This window comes from Lathamus discolor, chromosome 2 (genome assembly GCF_037157495.1).
Source record: "Lathamus discolor isolate bLatDis1 chromosome 2, bLatDis1.hap1, whole genome shotgun sequence".
In the NCBI taxonomy this organism is placed as follows: domain Eukaryota; kingdom Metazoa; phylum Chordata; class Aves; order Psittaciformes; family Psittacidae; genus Lathamus; species Lathamus discolor.
Window position 1 is genome coordinate 65,829,504 of NC_088885.1, and position 20,140 is coordinate 65,849,643.

At 38.1% G+C, this 20,140-nt stretch overlaps 1 protein-coding gene across 3 annotated transcripts in view; it reads right to left on the bottom strand.

Annotated features, from left to right (window-relative positions):
* Positions 1–1,100: 1,100 nt before the first annotated feature.
* The window catches only part of RNF182 (ring finger protein 182), a 31,732-nt gene continuing 12,692 nt past the window's right edge, over positions 1,101–20,140 (bottom strand). For 2 of the 3 annotated variants that reach the window (XM_065667278.1, XM_065667279.1), the window contains 2 exons: positions 9,588–9,668; positions 1,101–4,257 (listed from right to left, as the gene is read on the bottom strand). In XM_065667278.1, the coding sequence (XP_065523350.1) occupies positions 3,304–4,041 (738 nt within the window). In that variant the 5' untranslated portion in view covers positions 4,042–4,257; positions 9,588–9,668 and the 3' untranslated portion in view covers positions 1,101–3,303. The remainder of the gene's footprint in view (positions 4,258–9,587; positions 9,669–20,140) is intronic. The other variant, XM_065667280.1, reaches the window with a different exon arrangement.

Genomic DNA, 20,140 nt, shown 5'->3' on the forward strand with positions numbered 1-20,140 from the left:
CCCAAGACTCTGTGTCCTGGTTATGAACCCACAGACCCTGCTTTCCATGTAACTCACTTTCAGTTAATTGCCCTTTAGGCTCTGGGCTCGGGCCATGTTTGCAGCATTTCATCCCTCACTGCATCCCACTCAGAGGATGTTTCAGTGCAGTTCATCCTTCCTATGTTGTGCCCAGCAGCTACTACTACATCATCCTGCCCCAGCCCTCAGGGGATACCACTGTTTTATGCTGTAAACAAGCAGCTAGTGAGGATAGGGTCTGCATCCATAGGATAAGCAGGAATTAAAACAAAAAAAAATCTAATTTGGACAAAATTAATCCTATAATAATGAATTCATAACACTTTGTACCCAGTTGAGTCACATGTCTCTGCAAAGCAGGAATAAAATCCTACTGAAAGGAAATTGCTTTGGTGGGCAGGCAGTATTTTATGACCACAGGAGCTATTACTCTCCAAGGAGAGAAAAAAGTCACAGAAAGAGAAGGAAAGGCAGACAGGCAGGTATGCAGGGCTGGATTCTAACTCCATTTACACTGACAGAGTTATTCCACTGTAGAGGAGGAGACAAGAGTTTTCAGTTCTAAGTCTTAAGGATGGTGGAGAATAAAAATAATGAAAGAGTAATATCTGAAGTTCTTCTAATCTCAGTCACACACCAAATATCTTCTCCAAAGATAATTGAGATTTAGACCTCCTAGCAATTCTCAGTGGTCATATTGTAAGTCATACAAGGAGTTTTATGAGACCAAAGCTGTAATAACGTGCGCTATCTGAGTGGCAGAATAGCTATACAATCAATATGTTTTTGCACGCTCGCATTTTAGAGTGGATTAGTGTTGCAGCACAGTCTAAAATAACAGCATAAATTTAACAGGCTGGCAGTCTTAAAAGAGTGAAGTATAACAACAGGTGTATTTATTTGTGCTGTGAGGTGTAACTGATACCACTGTAATCCTGCCGAGATTCTTAAAACAGCGTATAAAGTACCTGGTGCTGGAGCTAAAATAATCAACTGAAAATCAAAAGGAAAAGACAACAGGTATCACTGTAGACATGTTGTGCAGAGGTACTACATATGGGTCACACATATGCAAAACCTATTAGTCAGCCCTTTATTAGAGACACTACATTCAGACAAATTGAACAAATCCTAAAACATATAAATCCCTAACACCACAAATACATCTTTTCCCAAAGCTATGAAGTACTATAACACCACATAGGTTTCTATTTTTCTTGCTTTTTGACATGATTGTTGTTGGATACTTAGATTTTATGAGTTTGTAGATGAGTCAAACCTTGCAGTATACCAGAACTGGAGATGATACCTCTTCTAACTATATGCTTTACCACAAACATTAAAAACAATTACTTAGGAATAGTAATTTCTAGGAATTCTGAAAATATTTTAGTTATAATTGTTATCAAATCATTACAGAAAAGTCTAAAACATTTCCATTAATCATTCATTACACAGCTCCATAACTCCATACACTTGGAAACTATGATTTTGCTTTAAGTTTTCTTCTTACATATGTGTCTATATGCACATACACACACATATATATGGACTACTATAAAATTAGTGCCAAGAAAAACAGGACCTTTACATTTCCACATTCTTCCCTATGTTTGCAATAGGAATGAAACTGTAGGTAACATCTATGCCATCTACAGAAATTAAAGCAACTTGACTTCAAATCCTTGACAGACACAACACTTACGCTCTGCTCTTCCCATTGGCATTTTACATTCTTTCTTAAGTCAGTCTGCTCTAAGAATATATTGTTAGGCCATACATTCAATCTTCATGCAACAAACCCTTCTCCCTCTGACACAGCCTTGAAATTACAGAATCTTGTGCCTGACCCAGAAACAATGCTTGCCCTGCTCAGCTCCTCAGTTTTAACCCTGCTGTGCGGAGGAAAACAAGATTGCAGCTGTGGTGTTGACTAAACCTAGTTATACACATTAAATATTTCTTTTGTTTGTGCTCTTCCAGTAGTTCAAAAAGTAGCCTAAACCATACAAGATACAAGCAAGCCTTACAGGGCCTGATTCTATTTGTGGAATGATAAATCATCAGTAACTCCTCTGAACTCAACTGATCAAGACATACCAATTGCCACACCTAGAGTGCCATCCATTCACAATGGCGACAGAGGGAGTTCAGGGTATTAAACATTTTGAAGAACTATGCGATAAATAGAAACCTTTCCAAAGTCATAGAACCTCCTTTCAATGCTCATTCTGTGAACCCAGACAGAAAAACCCCAACAGTTTCAGATTTTTTTTCTGAGATTTGTCTTAGTGATTGAAGGTCCATTTCCTAATGGCTGGGAATGAAAGTCTATCTTGATAGTTAAAGCCACATAAGCCAAACTCTCCCATATAGCTACCACAGAGTAGATGTGCATGAAGTTGGTCAGGCAATTTGTTAGGAGGACTAATGGGTTAGAGATGTGGTGCGGTGGTGGAAATGCTAGAGGGAAGGTAAGCATAACAACGTAGCTACAGAAGTCTGCAGAGCTCTGAATCCTCAAAGGGAAACCTAAGGTGTATGCACACCAAAATAAGTACACCTAGAGAAGAGCAAATGTGTGGCTGGGTCCCTGGAAGTACTCATTAGCAAGAGTATTTCACAGGGAGCTGCAACTATATGACAAGTGGGCTTCTGTCTCAGGAAAGTGTTTTGGAGACATGTTTTTAACCTCATGAAAAAAAGATTCTTCATGTTGCAGAATGCAAAAAACCTGTAACCATTGGCCTCCTAACAAATATTTCTGCTATAACAAGAACTGTGAAAAAGCAATGGCAGCTTGTCTTATTCACCTTATAATATCAACTAATAAAGTGATTTTATTTGCTATAAATGGTAATGTATGATAAATAACAGATATTCCAAAGCACAAGATGCTGTACTTCTATCTGGAAGGTGTCTGTTGTACTAATTTCTTCTAGTGTGGATCCTGCAGCCTTGACTGACATGATCAAGCCAATAGAAAGCAAAGGGCTACCCATTTGAAGTGGCAGCAGCAGCAGGCACCCAGTTTGGCAATTTTGCTTTATCCTTTCCTACAACTTGACCTTTTAAAATCAGCATGTAAATTTTATTTCCATTATTTAGCTTTAAAAAAAAGGAGGGGGGAATCAGATCAAGTAGAGAAAAGGACCATATAACTAGGGCCACTGCTTCCATTTAGTGGGATGGACAGCAATAAGAATAAATAAGAATACAAAGACAGGACGTATCAACTATGCTACACAAGTGACAATACATCTTATTTTACTGTATTTGTTATCAAGATGACATGCAGTCTAGAACTTCATGGCAAACACACTGGCAAAAGCCATAAACCATGAGAATAACAAGGCTCGAAGGAACAAGGCTTACAAAGACAACCCCAAGGGTAACTTTCTTAGATACCAGTAAATAAATCCCTAAAGGCAAGGAACTAAAGTACAGCAACCCAAGCAACCACACTAGCACCCTAATTGAGGTCTGGAAGAGCAAAGATGTGCAGTTCCACACTGTCCAGTTGTGGGACACAGTTGCAACAGAGTCAAAACTTGTAGGCCTGTAAAATTCCACAACAGGGGTTGAGTTCAGGGTCTGGGGACTTTCTCTTTGTACTTCCATGATTGTTATAACCAGGCAATTAGAAGAGGTGTGAGAAGGGCTAACCAGAGATGCCAACCTCTTGGGAGTCAGCAAGAGTTCTGTTGGGTTGTCTGGTAGGCACTTTTTTCCCTTTCCCCCACAAGCTAAATTCAGAAGGATGTTGTTGTCATCAGGAAGACTACTAACCTCATCGTCTGGCAGGCACGTTTCAAACCTGCAAAACGGGCATACAATGACTCCTTGTGGGGAATCACCGAAGTCTATGATCTTGCAAAGGCATTTGGCACATACTCTGTGACAGCACTCCAGCACTTTGGGTTTCCTCTGTCGCAGGTTATAGCGGTTGTAACAGATCTTGCACTCGAGCTCATCTGAGCTCTGGGTTTCCACAGACTCCTCTGGTAGTTGACTGGTCATTTCTTCTGATGGTTTTTAGACTTGAGGAAAGAGAAGTCAATGGACGGAGAGGTCACTCTGGGCTTATTTTAGAACTTTTTCCTGATGATCACATCACCCATCTCAAACAGGAAAAGAGGAGATGACATTGTCGAAAGCGTCAGTAGGCATAATCCATTTTCAGCTTCTGCTAGGGGCTGCGTGCTGCATGTCCTTTACTCTGAGCCGGGCATCCATCTGAAAAAGACAATGTGGGATTTTTGTGCAAGAAAAGCTAAGCTGTAGCAGGTGCAGGTTCTACTTTTCAAAAGCTGAGCTTCCTTTGCTAAAAATGCTTCTAAGGTAGTTTTTTGCTGGTGCAGATAGGGCCTATATAGCAGTCATGCTGACAAAATTTAGTATCACTGCACACATTTGTTTTAGACTTGTGAATTTGACTGGCTCAGCCCATGAAGTTCTCATCAGAAGCTGCAATCTAATCACTGATCCATGACCATTTGTCTAAACCCTGGTTTCCTCAGGAAATGAGACCTAACCCCTGGTGCTTTTCATCTTTCTCAGTAACTTGTGAACCGGCTGATGACTTTCAAACAAATCAGCAGAGGGGCAGCAGTACTAAACATAACAGTTTCTAGAAAAGTAGTGAACACTGGCAGTTGGGTAGAGGAGGAGAGGTATTTGTAATGACTACCATTTGTCCTGAAGGACAGTGTTCAGCCAGCACACATCCAGCCTCTGCTCTTAACAGGCAGCATGCTGCCTGTTGCTCAGCCAGAGAAGAGGGCAATACAGGGGGAAGCTGGTGATACTCTGAGGGGATAAAAGAGTTTTGGGGAGCGAAGTGGGTATGGAAGAGGGCTGGGGTTATTGTAAGAGTTATGTGGGGACCTAGGTCGAATCTGTACAAAGATCAGGCTTTATTAATTTCACTGCTTCTGGAACAGCTCATTTCTCTGTTGACACCTAGCTCCTGAACACAGATTACGACAATGAGGGTTCATTAGCTTGTAACAAATGTCTCCTTTAATGTGTGGATGCTAGGGTGAAGGCTACTGTGTCTCTCAAGGGCATTAGCCAGATGCTTTCTGGCACAGCCATGAAACACTGGCTTTCAAGTGTTTCATGGCTGTGACAGCTATTTCACACCTCTGCTAAGGAGAGGCCCATGGCATGCTTGTACGGCTGCATTCCCATTCTGTGCCGCGTTTGTGCCACCAGAGACCCATCAGGTTCGCTGAAAAAAGTGTATTGTTCTGTTTTGTAACTGCATTTTCATGACTTCATGAAACAGTCCCTGTATTATAAGCAAAACATCAACCAGGACCATGTACTCTGGGCACCAATAATTACCAGCATTTACGAAACCAGCTTTATTTGCCAGAAGATAAAAACTTCTTCAGATTCTGGCATATGCTTGCTCACAGAAATGGGTGCGCCATTGCATTTGCAGGCTTTGAAACTGCGCTTCACTGCTAGAGTAAGAAGGAACTTGCCACAGTCAGACAATGGGGGTCAGCACTTGTATCCAGCTGCCAGTTGCATTATCAATAAATATCAGGCACATGGAATGGGGGGGGGGGGGGAGGGAGGGAGGGAGGGGAGAGAAATGGTCTATTTCATTAAACTTGTTTCTTAACTATTAGTTTTAGTAAATGTTTGATTCCTTTCCTTTGAGAAATTTTAACCCACTCCTAGCATTCAAATCTTTGTCCTTTTTTTGAGAACAAGGCAGGAAGTTGTGTCTTTTAAGCAACGCGCTCCTTCTGTCAATACATTTTACTTGTCAAATATCAGGCACAATAAAGTGTCCTTCACGGGGCTATTGTTCCTACTGTGCTTTATGGATTTTCCATTCTCTCAACTTTCTGCATAGCTTCTATAAGTAACAATTTCTAAAACGACCTCCTGGATTTTAAAACAAAGATTTCATTACTGGAGACAATGCAGTAATGAAAAAACAGGACAACATAGTGAAGGAAAAAAAACCCCATATTTCTCTAAGAATTTATAACAAACACGGCTCCCTCCCCATTTCATTTTCGTAACTTTTTTCATGCCTCTTCCAACTTATTTCTTTAGTGCTTTAAAAGTTTTCATCTCTGCCTTACTGTTGTTTTTATTATTTTTACTGTGGCTATATTTGTGGTGTGTTTCATTAGGCAAGGCAAACACAAAAAGGCTGATCCACAATTTTTAGTGTGTACAAGCTAAACATCTAAAAGACAAAGTACATCTTTTACAGAACTTATAACCTAGCCTTTATCCTTTGTTACACTGTGTGCTTCCTTATTAATTTCTACTACTCTTTATTTCACTCCAAATATCATCTTCTAGATGACTTTTAGGCATACATAAATGTCATGAGATGATAACTTTCCAAAGGACGAAAAAAAAACCAAAAGGGACTTAAAAAAATGAAATGCTGACCTACAGGAAAGCACAGCACCACTGAGAAGTTAAGAAGCCAAACAAAACAAGTGATGGTTTTGAACTTTTACATCTTGAGTATCATTCAAATTCTGTACCCGAGGTGAATTCAGATTACTAACATGTTCATGCTTCACAGCTAAGGCTGGCAAACATTGTCCTGTGATGTAAAGTTAGAATGCTGATTAACCAAAAAGCTGCCCAAAATGTGTCTGCTTCTTATGGAAAATTGTATCTTTCTCTGCAAACTCCCAATCTTTCTAAATGAATATTTCCCATTTTTTCCAAAAAACAGTCTACTTTCCAAACAATTTTGTTAAAGCATGGATCACTTCTGCCTGAATCAGATTTCAAACTGAAAGCATTTTCCTGATTATATCCCCTTTAAGTGGCCAAATTCAGTATTAATACAAGGAGCAACAAGTGCTGGCACTAGCAATATCTCAGCTGCTAGATTTGAACCATTAACTTCATTTCCAGAACACAATGATCCTCCTTGAGGTAGTTTCTGTCATGAGCTATTCTACAAATTATTTTCTAACATTTTTTTAATGTACTGCACAAGAAAGTACTACTTACATCATCTTTCTCCTTCCACAGAGTCTCTTCAAAACATGTCTATCAGTAATAAAACATCACTAATTGTTTTTTCTTTAGCTAAGTTTAGATGTTTGATTTCTCCTTATGTGTTCTTGTGTGATTACTGCTTACTACTATTCTTCATTTATACATCTATTCCTTTGAAAATTAAAATTTAATCACTAATTTCTATTAATGATATTCATACATTTTTTAGTTTCTCAGCTCTCTGGTGGGTTTAGATGCTTCTTAGAGAATTTTGTATTTTTTCTTCTCAATACCCACATTCTGTCTTAGTTTTTCTCTGTGGAGAATTGATGCCTTTTGAGCTTTATATATGCTGCTCTGCTATTATATACACCACATATACTAAAAAGTTCTCTGATCAAGGACTTGTTAAAAATACAAGAAAACTGAGGATTTTAAAGAATTTTCCTTCAAATTACCCCTATTTCTTGAGAAAATTAGACATTTCTTGAGAAATACAGCCAGCTACTCCTTCAAACCACTTCTACTCTATGTCAAAGAGATATGCGTGTCTTTGCATGTCTCCCCAGGAGAGTATTTACTGGAAGCAGGCAGAATAAGGAATTAAAGTAGGGAATACATCAACTGCTGCCCCTCTGAATCCTGGTCCCCCACTAAAAAGGTGGCAAAAGCTTCACATACTTTTGCTTGCTGTGTGTTGAAAGGAAAAGCAGCTGCAATATTACACAGAAATTATTTAGTATATTACACAGAAACAAGGGATTGTGTCTCTATGTTCATGTTTTGTTCTCTTCTTTTTGAGCCACTTTTTTTATGATGACATGAGAAGGTATGTCCCTATTATATGTTCCAATACGCCATTAATGTTTGGGGTTTTTTAATTATTGGGATACAATATGCATGTTCTTTCTGACTTTGACGTCTAAAGGACAGTCAAGTAAAAACTCCTGAGCGCAAATCCTCTGATGAGTCTAACCTCTTTCACTTCCAAGTACAAAACTGCTATTGACTTGAGATCAAAGTGAGCTCCCACGTCTATTTTTAGAGCATTGTGTTTATTTTGATTAATTCAGATATTTGCCATGACTTTAAATTATTTGTTATGTCCAGTTTTCCACTTGAGCTTACTTATTTTTAGAGATGTCTCACCTGCTTGTTTGATACCAACAGGTACAAGCTGTAACGAGGGAACTTTCAATCACATATTAGGAAAAAATATTCACAAGGTGTTCAAAGACTGAAACACATGCAAAGTGAAGCAGAAAGTAAATCTCCAACCTTACAGATATTGAAAACATGACTGGGTACAACCCTGGCTACTCTACCGTAGAATCTGGCCCTGCTTTGGGCAAAGGAGACTAGACTCTTGCTGGAGATTCTTTCCACCCCAAATTATTCTATGATTCTATGTTTTGGTATCCTGAACTCACTTTATGTGCTGTATTTCAGAAACTTTGTTCCTTACTGAATAAGGAATCAGGCTGACAGTTGCTTTTGTAGCTAAATGTCTCTCCTATACATTAATTCTAGCATTTAATGTATGAATTCCTTTTTACAAGAAAGCCTAGATAGCTTCTGTTATTCTGTCTTCCACAGAAGACTATCCACTGGGATCAACACAATCCAATTGCAGAACTTTTCATTCCTGTCTCTATTATGTAGCACATAGTGGCCTTCAGAACAAAATATAAACTGCTAGACATGCACAATGATAAAAGCATCCACTCCATCCAGTTTATCCAGGAACAAGCAGATCTGTTATACTGACAAGTACTTGTCTTTTGTAAGGGTGCTGCCTAAGCACTGCAGGTGTGAATCGTTCCTATTCACATTATATTCCTGCTGCTGCTTGAGCCCTGACTCCCTCTCTTTCCCTTCCCTCCCTGTGTCACCTATGCTATCCCAGGCAGACTCCTCTCCCTGACCCTTTTAGTAGAATGGAGAAAAGTTGAAGGAGAAAGCAGAAAATCGCCAGGAGTTCCCAGTGTTCCAGCTGACTGCTGGAGGGCAGTCCCAGTAGCAGTGGGAATATCCTCCCCTGAGAGCAAGAGGAGGCCATTGATCAGTCTTCTAAATCACTGCTGGGTTGCAGACTGCAGATTTGCAGGGTTTCGTCTCAGGCATTGAAAGAAAGGTGGACGAGTTGTGCAACATATTATGACCCCCCTCTTTGCACTCAAATACTGCATAGACAAGTGTTCTTATGAGAAGGCCATAAGCAGTTAGTTGTAAATGAAGCTCTCAATATTGGAGCTTAGTCATGCTGACAGGGCAAAGTAGATGGGATATTTGTGCTTCTCCCTAATAATCATCCTCTCCCAGTTTATCAAACCAACCTTTTATCATTCATCTCTCACACCTTTTTCCTATGAAAGCAATTTGCCAATAATTCACATATAACCTAAAATGAGTACATGAGGTCAGTAATTAAGTTCCATCCATGGAGCTACCCAACATGTGATATTTTCAAAGGTTTTTAAAGTTTCCTCTAAATGCAAGCCAAGTGTATTTGGAGAATGAGAGAAGAAGAAATGTATATATATATATAGAGAGAGAAATATAGAGAAACTTACTTTCCAAGAAAAAGAACTTCTTGCAAAGGTTCACTTGCAGGGAATGCAAGAAATGCCTGTTCTTCTCCACATGGGTAAAAACTGGTGGAAAGGAGGGAAACAGAATTAGTAGGGCAGGAATATAGCTGGAAGTCTTTTCAGTCTGTTTCTCTGTAAGAGAGGAAAGCAGTCCAACTTCTGTAGTTTGGGTAGAAATACCCATATGTTAAGATTTCTGTTTAGAAGAATATATTGGGTAAATCCCATTTACTAAAATTATTTCTGTGAAATAATCCAGAGTTATCTTTACAGATCTGTTGTTGATTTTAAGCCTCTTTCAATATTATGCGCTAAACATTCTGAAGTGCGATCTCATCTAGCAACTACATATTCACAAATGTTAGCAATTCATTCAAAGAAACCCCAAAAGCAAAGCAGCTAACGAGATAAACTGTGCTTTGAAAGAAGAATTTTAAAAACACATCGAAATACTTTCCTTCACAAATCTTATAGAAGCTCTTTGGTCATTTTTACTTTTCCAAACAACCTGCAGTCTCTTCTCCAGCACAGACCAGAAAGCAACCATCTCCTGTGGACCACTGCATTTGCATTTGAGCAGCTTTGCTGCATTCTGACTCAGCAGGAAATGACCATCACACTAGATTTTTCCAGCTTGTGCTAAGAACAATGCAAAAAAACCCTCAAAACTGCTTTACTAATGTGACATTTGAATAGACTACGCTCGAAGTGCCAGCAGCTATCACATGTTCAACCTGTTTCATGCCACATTTTCTGCTATCATTGGATGGGTTTTAACAATGGGCAAGTCCCTGTCAACTCTAATCAATGCGAGACTTTGCACTAGAGTTACGGAATGTGACATACTGATCCATGCTTGGTTTATTGTCAGCTCTATAAACTGCTATGAAAAATGTCTCAATTTCTTTCACAAAAACATAGTTTTCCATGGGACAAGTAATGAGGTTATTTCTTAAATAGCTATGCACAAAAGAGAAACCCTGCAAATATACAGCAAATATACAGCAAATACTTGTGTATTATTGACTGCTTCTTGAAAGACTAATATGAAATAGAAGTATTTCTATCAGAAGTTACTGTTACAATATTTACAGTCCTTGCTCGATCTCCCTTAATCCTCTGCAATATCACAGAAAGACAAAATAGCTTTTCATATTCAAAGTGGAGTTCACGGGTCTCTGATCATTTAGTATGAAAAGTCATGTAACAGCAATGTGCCATCTTATATTGAAAAAAATTACAAATCAGCAGTTATTGGGTTTTTTTATTTCCCCTCACCAGTAAGTAAGCACGGACATTTTCATCAAACACAAGGTTCAGTTTATTCAGTATTGTGACACTGGCTTTTAGGGTACTTTCTATATCCTTTGCATGTGCATATTCATACCACCAGATTCCATTTCCTCTTAACAATACCATTTGCAACACTTATTTGTTATTCCAGTAACTCACATTAGGTGTCAGGTAGTACTGGAAAACAATATGAATAAAAGCAAATGCCTCATTGAAACGTACTATCCACAATGACTTTCTTTCTAGCTAAAGGCTGCTACAGTCTTGTTATGAGTCTTAAAACTGACTATGATGTAGAAAAAAATGCTTTCTTAGTTAAGCTTGTAGACACAAGCAAAATCGCTTCCAATATTTCTTAAGAAGAATTTTCCTCTCATATATAATTCATGAACTATTTATATAGCAATATGCTGAATGACTACTTAATGTGACATATGGTTGTGGGTTGCTTTGTAGCTGTTTTAAGAATAATAAAGGGCAAAGGATCTGATCTCTTAAGAGCTGTCTTGATTTAAACAGACTATTAATTACACTGAATCGATAAGTAAAACTTAATTACACTAAATCGATAAGTAAAAAGAAGAGGCTTGAAATTTTTATTTAAAATTATAACATATAATTTTGCAAATAAACTAGTTACACAGAATTCATTCCTTTTAAAATGATTTTTAATTGTTTCACAACCTGATTACTTGGGCTGTTTAGCATTTTCTCTGGTACTGTTTTCTCACTGCCAATGGCTTTTCCTTTACAACTCTGAAACCAAGAAATTATCTACTCCAATGAGAATATATTTCACGACAGAACTTATGACCTTACTATTCTTTTAGTGAAAGGTTACACATTCTCCCTTTTGGTAGCATGGGTGGTTTACGGCAAGTTTCTCAAATACTTAGTTCTGCTTCTCTGCTTTAGTGCTTATGTCCTTTAGAAGCTCCTCTGAGAGCTGAACAGACTGTAAGACATAGATTCTAGAATACGATTCGAAAAGATACAAAATGATAAATAAATAAAAAGCTTCCCAGTGCTTCTTAATACAGGCATAAATGTTTAATCATATGGACCTACAGACATGTCTAGCATTTTTCTTTAAATTAGGCATTATTAAAAGCCAATATGAATTTCAGAATACATGAAGGTAACACCACAGAAGTTTACGTCCATGTTTTGTTTACTATTGTATGCCTGAATGTAAGCAATTAAAATAAGTCCAGAAATACAAGCAAATAACTTTTTCTTTTTTAATAAAAAAAAACACTGTTGTACTGGAAGTTAAGTGACATATACAAAATGTAGAATCCTCAAAATATGAGTGAATTATTTTTCTTTGGACATATTTTCTATGTTCTATAATTTGGGAGGGACCAGGTGAGACAAAAAATACAGAAAAATAATCTTGATTACATCATTCAGTGAGAAATTTCTCTTCGCACAGGAGAATAATTCATTATAATAATTTCCAATTAACCTTCAAAATAAGATTTAAATAGAAAGTAAGTACTGCATTATACTTGTCCTAATGGAGCTGAAAATAATCCCAGAATAGACTTGAAATGAAGATATACTTGCTTTTTCTATTGTCATTAAATGCCATCTACCTAATACTTAAGTATGTTTAACTTGGCTCATTCTGTTTCAGACATTTTTGGGGATATGAATATGTATAAAGACTTTACACTATTTTCTATTTTATCTCAATAGGGTAGTGAACACAGGTGGAAGATTATACAGGGCAGTACTGATACTGAAGTGTTCAGTACTGATGTTGCAGATAGACCCAATAGCTTGAGAAGAAAAGGAGGAGGTCTGAGAAAACAATACTTTATCCTGGATATACTAAGCTGTAATTTTAGTATTTAATTTAGTTCACCTAAAGCACATCCAAAAATAGTACTGCTGGGATCAAAATTATTTTTATTTTGCCAATATAGCAATAGTTGGCATAAATTCCCTCTTCACTCAACATTTTTATATATGACTAGAATTACAATGGTGTAACTGAAAAAAATGTTGTGTAAAAATCTTATTGATATATTTCAAAAATGAGTAAACAACCCCCCCCCCCCAGCTGTTATGGAAAAAATATGAGTAGATCTTCTTGACATGTGATAAAGCTAAATTGTATGTCTTCAACCACATTCATGGAAACTGAGAGATCCCAACAGAGAAGTGTCAGTAAGGGGACATTAGTTGTGACTGTAACATGTTTTGCCCTCTTACAAAATACTTGCAGGAAAAAGTCCATTTGACCTGATTTATACATAAGGGAAATAATTTTAGAACTGTACCAAATTTGTTTTTAACTACTTTTTTCTTTTTTTTCCAAGCACTTGTTATTTATCACCCTGCACCAGTCTTATTTTTAGCTAACTTTCAGAAGCATTTTTCCTTGGCAATGAAAGGTCCCTCAAACAAAACCACTTCTTGTTACATTTATATGCTAACTATAAGCAAATTACAGTCTATAATCTTCATGGTCTTAAGAAAAATACAGAAGAAAATGATCTATTAGTTACTTTTTTTTTTTTTTGAGTGTTTCTGCTTGTCGTGGAAAATGAAGCAGCATCACTTTAATTTCACAGGAAGCATCATAGCAACTCTGCTTCCATCTAGCAGGGCTTCAAAGTTGCATGGCAGCTACATGCAAACAAACTACAAAACTACAAAGAACAGTTCGTGCATGCGCACCCCACATTCCAGACACAGGTATATGAAACAAAACTCTGTGTTTAAGAAGTCTATGAAAGCAATCAAATTAATTTGTGTCAAATTATATGCACAGCTTTTATTTTATGCCATTAAGGAATACAGGAATCCTCTTAACCAACAGCAGTATCAGACTGGATGTATCTTTTCATCGACTGTGAATGACCTGGGGCTGTCAGAGCTCCATGGAGTGCTACCATTAGCCTCAGAATCGCTGGAGTGTTCTGCTCATGAGATTTGCTCAACTCAGATTAATGCTTATATAGGACTTAAACTTCAGGGAGACTGATACAAACTGCTCTGCTTTTAATATGCTATTTAGCAGTGAAAAGTGGCATTTTTTTTTGCCCATTATGAACTGTCAGAGAAAGAGCTTAAGTACTACCAGATGAAGTATTTCAAGCGAAGGACAGAACCCTCATGGGCTGAGAGGCTGTATACAGCAATATAGACTACATTCTGTAAGAAATCACACTGGTATGATTGCTCTCCCAAGAGCAATCCTCTCCAATGGCAGTCTCAATGTCCCCCTGAGAGTTAAGTTTTGAAGCGCTAGCCCTCACCAGACCTCAGACTTTGAGTCATATTTTCCTCAGTGGGCAGAAAAAAAATTGGCTCTACTTACTATGTATATGTCATCCCATCCTACATCATTCCTAAAGTACACAGGAATCTGCTGCTGCTGACCTAAAATATTATATCCTCTGGGTATTTCTGAAGGCACAATGGTCACCAGAGGTTGGCCCGAGACTAGTGTTAGTTCTGGGAGAATGTTCAGGCCTGGAGCACCCTTCAGACTGGATAAGAAGAGCAGAAAAAAGCAGTTAATTTGTCCATAACATACATCAAAATCCACTTCAAAATGCAGTGGATCTTCTTCACAAGTGTTTCTGATGGAAATATTCTCCCACAACAGCAGCTAATCCAATCAAGACTAAATCTGATCAATATGAACCTGCAAAAAATTGGAAAATCTGCACACTGGAAAATGCATTTCAGCAAGAGTTGCCTATTTCTATTTTGAGACAAGGACAACCACGATTTTCCAGATTTCAAAAGAGTTACACTGGTGAAGTTTTACAAACTCAATGGAGTGTATGAGATTGTCTTTGCTTTGAGTGGAGCAACAGCATTTTGACGCCATTTGTAACCACAACAATCAAAGGGTTAAACTAAACCAAAATGTTTCAAGTGTGCCAGTTGAGCATATTCAAAGTACAAAATCCAAGAGAGGAAAGCATTGCTTCAGAAATTTTTGAAGTAATCAAGGCATATTCAGAATCACAGCTTGTATATTAAACTAATTAGAAAGAAAGGAAAAAACAATCACCACAAAACAGAAAGAAAGAAAGAACATAAAATGGAATTCTAAAGGATTAAAAGGCAATACATAGGTCCATAGAGAGTTATTACACTTGACTATTTACCTGGTTTAGTGCAAATTAGTAACTGAAATCAGGTATTGGTATTTTCTTAACTGGCAATAATGAATGAGGATTTCAGTTTAAGTGTTTTGCAACATATAATACGAGGCTAGAAAAACTAGAAAACATAACACCAGCAAGTTCTGAATTTCACTTAATGTAATATAAAAATCTACACAGCAGCTTTTCAGTAAGTATTCCAAAGGACAACAGGTTTTCTACACAGTATCACAAATGAGCAGCTTGGACGAGGCTTACAGAATAAAGCAGAAAATGAAAAACAATTTTTGCCTTCTACTAATACTTCTTGATAGAACAGAAACATAACCAAGAGCATCTTAAAATACCAGATGTTTCGAACAACAGTTTTCTTTTAAGTATTTCAAATAATGAATCTCCTCTGCTTTTACTTAAGCAAGTGAATAGGAGGTTTCTGGATGTTCTACGTAAGTTTCTGTTTCAAAAAAGCCAATTAGAGAGATATATAAGTGACCTTATTTACTAGACTTGAGTGGTCAACACATAATTCCACTATGTCTTCATTTCCAGTGTGCTGAATACATACAATTTGCAAAGAACAGATGATCTATGAAAAAAAAAAAAAACAAACCCCAGACTGTACAAACATAGCATTGATTTGGAAGCTAAGAAGCATTAGATTTTATTTATGCTGTTACTTCTGCATGGAAAGCTCCATGATTGAAGTATCGGTACAGCGTACTGCTATTTGTTAGCCTACTAGACCACAGTTTATAAAGTTACAAGTATTGCATTAATAATCAGTGCAAAAGGCAGCATTGCATCCACTGTGAATCTGACTTTTTCACATCTCTGCAAACAGAGACCCATAATTTGCAGCAACTTAAGATATACCTTTTTCCTTGGGCTTGGCTTCTTGACAGAAGGAGCCCTCTGTGAAACTGAATAAAATCCAGTTCTAGTGTCTCCTCTAGAGTCAAATGATGACAGTATTACTTGAGGACTTCTGAGCCATATTTGTCCTTCTCTGCTTCTGGAAGGCTCTCTCAGAAAGTGCGCCCTAAGAAAAAGCGCCCTGAAAGGCATTTCCCATTAACTGTGGTGAATATGTTTTGCAACAGCAAGCACATCTAACTTCAAACTGCAGCACAGTGTTGACAGTAAATGAGCCAGATCTGGTACTGGAAGCAACCTAGCTGTAATAACATGTAGTTCTGGATGAGCTAAGTTAATCTGGTTTGTAGGAGATTCAGCCAAAATTTATGTACCGTTTCCCACTTCATCATCCTATGCTAATATGCTGAGGTTTGTCTTCAACCTGTGCCAATATATATTGCTTATCTGTAAGCTGTCACTGCGCTGGGTGTTAAGATACAGAAGACTGCATTCTGAAATGTGATAGGAGATATCCTAGAAGACAGAAAAAGTTTTACCTTTCATTCTCCGAGCTTCCAAACTTAGATATGTCTTAGTTTGAAAAGGGCATCTCAGAGGATCAGTAACCATGGAAAATGGAGACTTTCATCTTCACTTACTCAAAACTTTACACAAATGTTGCTGTTCACATCATGTCTGGCTGTGTTCCCCCATACATCTCAAGTTTTGTCATGCCCATTAACATCTTGTGTGTTTGAAGCAAAAAGGCTTGCAGTAGAAAGCTTGAAAAACTTCATCTTTCATGCCTTTCCCCTGACAGACTCCTTTTTCTGAATGGCCATCACAGAACACTGCTGTATGGACAGATCATAAGACAAAGGTGGACTGAGGGAGAAACAGCTACTCCAACAGTTAATTTTATGTTAAGCATATTCAGACCAAGTGACTGCTGCAAAAAACCAGTCACACATCACACAGCTAAGGCCAGTTTTATATATCAGATCAAGTCAAATGAGCAAACTGTAAGCATGGAATTCAAACAAAAGTTTCCAGATTGCAGATTAGTTGAATATACTAACAGTTATGGCTTTAAACAAACAAACAAACACATTCTAAATAGACATCTAAGGTTCGTTGTTGATGACAAAGCTGCTTTCTTGTAACAAATGCAGTGCATGTATTCAGATAAATGAGAGCTATCTGTGTAGTCCTACTGGACTGAATAAGGGCATCTGAGAAAGGACTGCCAGAACATGCCTGCGCCTTGGTGAAATTCTTTTGACCAAAGGATTCAGAGTGAAATTTCTGACTTACTTCAGCCAGTCGTAGTGGCAATTTTGCCCTTATTAATGAGCCACTCTATTTCTACAGCAAAAGGTTATAGAATATCACGCCACCTATGCCTAAAACTTTAGCTTTCAATGACCCCACTCAAATGCACAAAATCAAAAGCTCTGTACAGCACTTTCAGTGATGCAATTTATGATATAGTACAGCAATAAAAGTATTCTTTACTTTTAGGCCAGCATGGTTAAAAGCCTTTTGATTAGCAGAACAGCAACAGAGCGTATTGATAATTCATTCTACAAAATACTGTAAACTAGATCCTCTTGTGTAAATCAAGAGTGATTCAACTAAAAGAGATGCAACACTTGAAAATATAATGTGAGCAAATCACATCAGCTTTTGTTAAAAAAAAACCTTTGTTTGGAAAAAATGCCTTCTTCCTGTTGCTTTCCATATTGTAGCCTGTACTTCTAAAGATGTGTTAAGAAAAACTTAAGGGATTTGTTCATCAAATTTACTCACTGAGTTTAGCTTGGAAAATGACAGTAAATATTAATTCTTGGATGCAAACATTTTGTTAGGATATATGTGCAGGCCTTTCTCAGGCAAAATTCCTATTTATTGGGGTAACAGAAAGAAAGCTGATAGAATTAAGTACTAGAAGAATACTGTATGCTTTTCCTAGAATCATAGAATGATTCGGGTTGGAAGGGACCTTAAAGATCATCTAGTTCTAGCACCCCACCTTCCACAGGTTGCTCAAAGCCCCATTCAACCTGGCCTTGAATTTCCAAGGACAGCCACATCGTCTATGGGCAATCTGGTCCAGTGCCTCACCATCCTCACAGTAAAGAATCTCTTCCTAATATCTAATCTAAATCTCCCCTCTTTCAATTTAAAGCCATTCCCCCTTGTCCTTTCACTACATGCCCTTGTAAAAAGTTCCTCTCCAGATTTCTTGTAGGCCCCCCTTTAGATACTGGAAAGCTGCTATAAGGTGTCCCCTGAGCTTTCTCTTCTCCAAGCTGAACAAGGCCAACTCTCTCAGCCTGTCTCCACAGGAGAGGTGCTCCAGCCCTCTGATAATCTTTGTGATCCTCCTCTGAACTCACTGCAACAGGTCCACATCCTTCTTGTGCTGGGGGCCCCAGAGCCGGATGCAGTACTGCAGGTGGGGTCTCACAAGAGTGGAGAGGAGGGAAGGATCACCTCCCTTAACCTGCTGGGCATGCTCCTTTGGATGCAGCCCAGGATATGGCTGGCTTTTTTGGCTGCAAGCACACACTGCCAGCTCATGTTGATCTTCTTGTCATAGAATTATAGAAGGACAGAAGAGTTAGGGTTGGAAAGGACCTTAAGATCATCTAGTTCCAACACCCCTGCCACAGTTGTCAATCAACACCTCTCAAGCCTGTCAAGGTCTTTTTGGATAGCACCCGATCCCTCTAGCATGTCAACTACACCACACAGCTTGATGTTGTCAGCAAACTTGCTGAGGATGCACCCGATCCCACTGTCCATGTTACTGACAAAGAAGTTACACAACGCCAGTCTCTATACCAACCCCTGAGGAACACTGTTCATTACCGGTCTCCACTTGTCTTGGTTACGGTTTCATAGAACAAAATCCTTTGTGAATTTTCTACAGTTTGTTACTGGCCCATTTATTTAGCTCTTAACTGCACAATCCCTGCTGAGGCAAAAGTCAGACTGAATTGACTAGGAGAATGACACAAACAACCGTTTAATTTCTACTTGGCTCTGTTATTGAAAAAAGGTTGCGTTTTCTTAATTGTCACATTATTAAATCTTGGAAACAACTGTACTTTACAATATATGACTCCAACCAGGGAATATCATCAGTAAAAAACTATGATGGCATCTAGTAATTCATAAAAACTGCAGGATACTGTTCCGTATCCAAAATGATAGGCTTATTTTAATACAGTGGGTTGTGCAGAAAGGAGCAGACAAGATCTCAAGGACAGTGTTTATGAATACACGAATTGTGGTAGCCCCACTGGCAGGATATCAAGTCTGAAGGACTTACTGATTGAACATTATGTGAATGAAGTATTTGATACACTCACACAGACTTGGTATCATGTCTAAATGAGACATTACAGCCTCGGATGTGTCTCATTCTCTGAGCATACCAGGTGGAACCTCTGGCTTATTACACCAGTGGTTCTGAAAGAGCTTTAGATTCCCTTCACCATCAATAGCAATCCTTAACCATTTCATGTGGTATTTTAACTTAGCTACTTATAAAATTAAACCAGAGCACTATGCATTACAATTGTCTTTAAAGACTACAAGACATCTTGCAGTGACACCTTAATAACAATATCATTAAGCACTAGATCTAAATGGAACAAAAAAGGACCTCCAAAGTAAATGCCCACTATCTTTGCTATGAATCTTGCTATTGGTTATACCTGTGCAAAGCCACTGAGTTCAGTTCCACTGACTTACTGATGCTGCATGAATGTAACTGAGCACAGAATACAATTTACAAGATTGCTACCTCGGAGTTTTGGGATCCTTACAGAACAGAGTTTTGAATCAGAGAAAAGAGAGAGCAGTGATTATGATGAATCGGAGAGTTTTATGTATGGAGTGGACAAAAGGAATATTTAGGAAAACCAGCTTCTAAATTGGCACGCTAGGGAACACAACAGAAAGCACGTACATGGGGAGAGGGTTTGAATGTAATAAAGCCAAGTTTGAATTGATACACAATGTGAATTTGGAGAGAATTTCAAAGATGCAGAATTACACAGTTCAGGAAGACAGGCAAAAAAGTTACAAGACGTTTAGATAGGGTGAAGGGAAGCAATGTAAATGCCAAGTCAGCTAGGAAAGAGTAGGCTACATATTACAAGTTACAGAATCAAAGTAACAGAGTATTAAGGCATAGGCAGAGGTGAAAGGTGAGGAAAATTTTGTGTTGTATACCAGAATAGACGA